Raw genomic sequence first — 6,256 nt, forward strand, 5'->3', positions numbered from 1 at the left:
TGGGCACTGTTCAAAAGTAGCCTTGGGCTCTTCCGAACATTGGTTCGGGTCTTGATTCAAGTCAGTATAAATAAGAGAGACACTCTCCGGAGTGGTAGTATTCGCGGCACCAATTCGTAATCACCGTCGAGTAGATTTACCGTTTCTATATGCATGCAGAAATGATATTGTTACAACATGATATAAACATATTTCTTTCCTTCACTGTAAAGTTGTAGTCCAGAATAGCATGTGTTTGTTGTGGTGGTCTTAGTTAACTTTATTTTCTGGGCAATCGTTTATAGAGTAGTTATTAAATTCACTTTACTTCATAAAAGAGCTGTGTGTTTTGATTTTTATTCTTATCATTAAAACATAGCAGACTTTCACTATTTCATAGCAACCAATTTACTCATGAGATAGTGATGAAAAATTAAAGTAACTCAAATCATATACTCTAGCATCTATGGTATAGTTTTCAGCATCTAATCATAAAGCAATTATCCATAATAAAGCATGTAAGTAGATTACTCGAGTTGCTTCACCTTTTTGCACAGAAAGTTTGACATGGGTTCTGGTGCTACAAATTTTATGGGAGCATCTACCAAGCATCTACTCGGTACTGTAATTTTTCCAGATTTTATTCACTTATGTAGCTGAGGTAATAAAAAGAACAAAAACAACAAGCCATTAAATAAGATTAATTCTCCAGAGAGTTGTACTAGGGATATGGTTCTCAAATTTTTACCAGAGCCTACTCATGAGCTAAACATACTCCAGAAAAATTATCGAGCTTTATAACCACCAGATAAATTAGTTATGCATTTAACTTAACATGATTTAGCATAAATTTATTAAGGTGCATTTAACCAGTACTACATATGAACTTTTTATTACAGATAGAACATACTGTAAGCAAGATCATATCCAAAAATCAAGATCAGTTATGGTATAGATTACTCAGAACAAAAAATAGTAAATCTAGCCCTAAGATGCTAAGCATGATTATTCAACAAAGCAAAACTCAGTAACTGCAGCTCAAAATTTTTAGACAGGAACATATAGCTAAAAAGAGACTTCAGAAATAAATATAGATTTTTCTGAGCATAAGAACTATATATGGAGAATTAAGTTGATTAAACAAGCGTAAAACATGGTATATAGTAAATGAACTCAAATAAATCTGAAATTTATGGATTCACAAGATTTCAGTTACACATGTAGGCAGTAAAAAATTCCAGAGCAAGTTCATGTGCATATTTTCCAGTATTAAATCGAAAAAGCTAGCAACAGATTAGAGAATCTTGATTGTTCTAACATGATAACTGTTTTGGTTGGGTGTCATTTTTTTACTGTGATCTTAATATTCCATTAGTGATAACATACCCAAAAATCAAGGTCATTTGCTGAGTATAACTTCATGAACATGCATAAGGTGATTTTCTTATTCTTTTTCTCAGATTAAAATAAAAGCAAAATATGAACATATGAATGTAACAAAAGTTGTAGTTCTTGTTTCAAGGATTTCAGAACATTTTAGTTTGCATTTTTATGATTTTTATACGATTTTCTAGGCATTTTTGAAGTTTGCTGTTTGGAGGTTCATGTATATTTTGCAGCTGGACCCCTGAAACTTTTGGTTCTTCTCAAACAAGGTCCCTGGCGGAAGTCAGGAACAGAGGAGGGTTTGGCGCGGCGGTTCCCGGCGCTGGGGATGGCCGGCGGCTAGGGGAAAGTGGGGGGAAAGGGAGAGGGGCTCGCGTGCTACCTTCCGGTGGTCTTGGGTCGAGCGGAGGTGGTTCGTAGCGGCGGCTCCACGGAGAGGGGCGGACGGTGGCGGGTCTGGTCGCCGGCGTTCATGTTCCGGTGAGGGAATGAGGTTGCAGACGAGTCGGAGAGCTTCAGGAGGCCGAGGAGCTTCCGTTCTATGGGTTGGTTCGTGTGGAGGAAGGCCGGAGATAGGGGTTCATCGTTGGGAGGATCTCGCCGGCGCCAATGGAAGTTCGGCGATCGTTCTAGGCAATTTCGGCGGGCTAGGGCGGAGGGGGATGGGTCAGGGAGCTGCCATATGGGGTGGGGGAGGCCGGGCGCAGCTTGGATTGGAGAATATGGGGGTGGAGGGGGTGGTTCCACGGTGGGCCGAGCTCTGCTCGCCGGCAATGGTCTGGGCGCGCGCGGGGTTGGGGCTCTGCCCTTTTATAGCCGCAGGAGGAGGGAGAGGGTTTTCTGGGGGCGGCACAGCAGGAGAAAACGCCAACCGGGGCAGCTCAGCCGGGGGAGGTGCGTGGCTCAGGAGCTCGGCAATGGCCGTCGCCGTGGCGAGCGCACAGATGGCGGGGGCGCGTGGCGAGCTCAGATGGTGCCAAGAGGGGGCGGTTTTGGGAAGACCAGGGGCGCACGAGGTGGTTTGGGCCTGGGGCTCGGCACCTGTCCGCCCAGGTGGCCGGCGCCGGCGTACGGCGTCGCCAGTGGACAGGGTGCAGGGAGGCGGGAGGTTGAAGAACCGGCCAGTGGCAATTTCGTAAATAAACCGAAGTTCCAAACTCAGTTCTGTAATTTCAAATTTTCTCCCTCTTCTTGGCTCCAAATGAAAAAGTGTTGAATACCACTTTTGCTCAGTTTTTCGAGATCTACAACTTTCGTGTTATGCACTTTTTCATTAGAGCAATGGTTTGAGAGTTATTTAATTATTTCCAAAAACTGCCATTTAAGCTACTTATCATTTCATGTGAATTTTGGCACTTTTACTCCTAGGCTTCAACTAGGTTTTTGTTGAACATGACATGGTGAATATGTAGATTCATTTTCCTATGCATAAGTGCATTGGTTTGAAAGTTATTTTTAACTTCCTTATTTCTAGAAATTGAACTCTTGTTTATTTAATTTGTTTGAATTAGTAGCTCTTCACAAATCCAAGAATGGTTCCAATAATCATTTCATGTGATGGTTTTCCAGTTTGAATTTGATTTGCATAGAAAGTTTATAGATCATTATGAAAGGTGTATTTTATTACCTTATTACCACACATGTCAAGTCAAGTTTAAAAGGGTACCAATTATTGTTTTTCAAACACATTGCACTCAAACACATGCACACATACATTCACACACAAGTTTGCAAGAACTAGACATAGGGTTCTTATTTAAGTTTTCTTAGCTCATTTGTGTGTGGAGTTATGTTAATTGCCTGGCTTTGGTTAAACTGACACCAGAGGTGTCACAAGACGCTGGCTCAACGAGCTCAGCCCGATCCTCCCGGCCTCCTCATCACCGCCACCGCCTCCGCCGCGAGCAACGGCGGATCCTGAGCCCTGCCGCCGGCCTACTACTCTGACCCCCCTACCCCCAATCTCCTCGCCACGCCCACTGTGTTGTCGCCCACCACCGGCAGCTTGCCGGATCTCTAGCTCGCCTGGATCTGCCGTGTCGATGCAAGAGGGATGCAGAGTGAATGGCTCAAACGAAGTAAGCTGATGAGCACGACTCGAGCCAGGGGCAGATTGAGCCATACAACAAATACTACAGCCTGCAAGTGGGCTTAACATCGCCGGAAGCGTAGAAAATAGTAAATGGTATGAGCCGGTAGAGGAGAAATTGTAACGCCATATTTTAAAATAAATGAATAGTAACGGTAGAATTTAGAACTTCAATAATTGTAATGACACGGATTCAATCAACCCAAAAATATACTGTACCTTTTATTCCATATCCTATATATCATAGCAGGATAAAGCAATGAGGCACGACTACTAAATCTCTCTAGCTATTCGCACACGGCTGTATCATACTGTACAGAGACCAGACACATCAACTGGCACTCACTCCTCAGACCAGGTGACGTGCACCATGCCGATGCTTTGGTCGAGCCCCAGGGCGTCCCACACCGCCGGCGAGGCGCCGACGATGTTGTTGTCGCACGGCGGCTCGAAGTTGTGGTCGCCGTCGCAGCCGTGCACGGAGTCGCACTCGTCCACCACCTTGGCGTACACGGAGTTGAAATTGGCAGAGATCTTGATGCGGTGGCCGCAGCGCGCCATGTTGCTGAACCACCCCGTGGAGAGCGCCACCACCTTCTCCTCGTCGCTGTGGTAGGCGTTGTCGCACTCCGACGGGCCGCCGCCGTCCTTGCCCTTCCCGAAGCTGTTGAGCGTGAGCACGGACGGCGAGCACCTGTACTGCGGGTACATCTTGCCGTCCTCGCAGCAGTCCGGGTCGTTGCTCTTCTTTTCGCCTGCTCGTTGCTACTAGTATGTTCGTATGAACTTGCTCTGATGCCCGTGCCGTACCAAATGGTTTGATGTACGTGTGAACGAGGCGACAATCAAATCCGCGCAACTTGTGCGTTCAGTCTAGTCGAGCTAGATGGTTTTTGCCGTGCCCGAGCAGGAAGTTTTGAATTCGTCTGATGTGGACAAGGGAGAGGATTCAATCTAGTACACGGTAACGTAGGTCCTGGAGACTGTTTTTTTTTTTCCTAGGGAAACTTAGGGTCCTGACTCCTGAGTCTACTGCTATTGGTTGTTTAGATTTTGTTCACATTAAGAAAAGGAAAATAATCGTATGGGCCATTGAGCCGTCTACCGGTCAGTCCATTGGGAGGGTGCTTCGGCCCATCAAGACAACCGGGTTTCTACGGTTGTTGATCAAAATCGGTAGCTCACTGCCGTTCTTTCTACTACTGAGCTTAGAGCACCCTCTCTTTTCGTTGGAGTGGAAATTGGAGAGGACACTACTAGAATTTGGAAGTCAAAGCTGGCCGCATAGCATATCGTGGCCTTTAAATTTTGAAATTAATGGCTTCATCAATTATCACTACTACAGAAATACTACTTCCGTCTCAAAATATAATAATTTTTAGATTTGATAAAAGTTAAATATTTTAATCTTTGACCAATAATATCTTCAAAAAATTACTTTTGAATAGAAAATATTAGTGATAGTTCATTTTATTGTGAAAAAATTTCTCCAACTTTTGGGGGCATTTGTTTTCGTGCCCCTTTACATCGCAATTGCGATTGTGCTCTCGCTTTTCTTTAACTTCATGATTTTGCCCTTGTTGTTCACGAGTCAACGTGATTTTGCTTCTAGATAACACGATTGTACCCCAGTCAATGGTCAAAATAGAGGCAAAGTCATGTTGAATAGGGGCAGAATCGCGTTGACTTGTGAATAGCAAGGCTAAAATCATATCACAAAGTTAAGAAAAATAAGGGTATAATTACAATTGCACTGCAAAGTAGGAGCAAAAACATCAATTTCTCTAACTTATGTGTCAATCTTGAGTATCTTTATAGTTTTGTTACCATCTACAGTAGATGTCTAAAAGATTTGACTTGGAAAAATCTAAAAATAGTTATATTCTGGGACAGAGGCAGTAGTTTCTAGATGTGGTTGAAAACTCATTTCAAAGGGTAGGTGCGGTATCCACCACTTCTTCTCGCAACTACATATAGTCATTTGTAGGAGCAGGCTAGCTACGAGAAGCAGGGACGGTACCTAGATAGGTCATATTTGTAGGGCCGGATGATGGCCATAATCCATCCATACAAATTAATTTCCAAAAAATAAAGAAATTAGAAAAAAATAAAAACATCAAATAAAAAAATCTCAGCCAACCAGCCACTACCACAAGCCTTAATGTTGTGTCTTTGGCAAGTTCAGAATTGGTGGATGGTCAGACCTCAAGATTGGACCTCGCTTCACTTTATCACCCCCAACAAATCAAAGCCCTCACCCGCTCACCGCTTCCGTCGAGGAAATTGGAGAAAAAGGAGAGCAGAGGAAAAAGAGCGTGATGAGCTAGGAGCTAAGAAACAAGGTCAGATGTGAGCCAGATGCTACAGTAACTATGTGCTCCATTTGTAGAGGCGAGTTATCTTTTGACCCGCTTCTAAAAATTGGTGTTCATATAAATTATTTTTGCATATGTGTATAAATATGTAGGTAGTCGTGAAAGGTCTCTAGGATGCACATTCGGGCCACCGCCTAGATAGATTCAGTCGAGTTTGCCACCCATTAAAAGAAAAAAAAACTGGACGGGAAGGTGCAGAGAGTGCAGGCACACATCTCATTTCCACACTCGACAATTTCTAGGCAAAGATAGTGACGCGTTCCTTAAAAGATTTCTCTAGCCTACGCAATGACGCAGTTCAAAGACACACACACATATATATATATATATATAAGCAACTAGCTAGACTAGTGACGGATCTAGCCAAGAGATGTAGTGGGGTTAATGTCTTCTTCCACCTCTTCCCCACCCTCTCATCTCTCTATTT

At 43.6% G+C, this 6,256-nt stretch overlaps 1 protein-coding gene across 1 annotated transcript; it reads right to left on the minus strand.

Moving 5' to 3' along the window:
• Positions 1–3,651: 3,651 nt before the first annotated feature.
• Positions 3,652–4,228, minus strand: LOC120695948 (putative ripening-related protein 5). Its single transcript, XM_039979143.1, has one exon. It carries the CDS (start codon positions 4,163–4,165, stop codon positions 3,797–3,799), a length of 369 nt encoding a protein of 122 aa, XP_039835077.1. The 5' UTR covers positions 4,166–4,228; the 3' UTR covers positions 3,652–3,796.
• Between the last annotated feature and the right edge of the window lie 2,028 nt (positions 4,229–6,256).

Source organism: Panicum virgatum, chromosome 2K, assembly GCF_016808335.1.
Source record: "Panicum virgatum strain AP13 chromosome 2K, P.virgatum_v5, whole genome shotgun sequence".
Lineage (NCBI taxonomy): Eukaryota > Viridiplantae > Streptophyta > Magnoliopsida > Poales > Poaceae > Panicum > Panicum virgatum.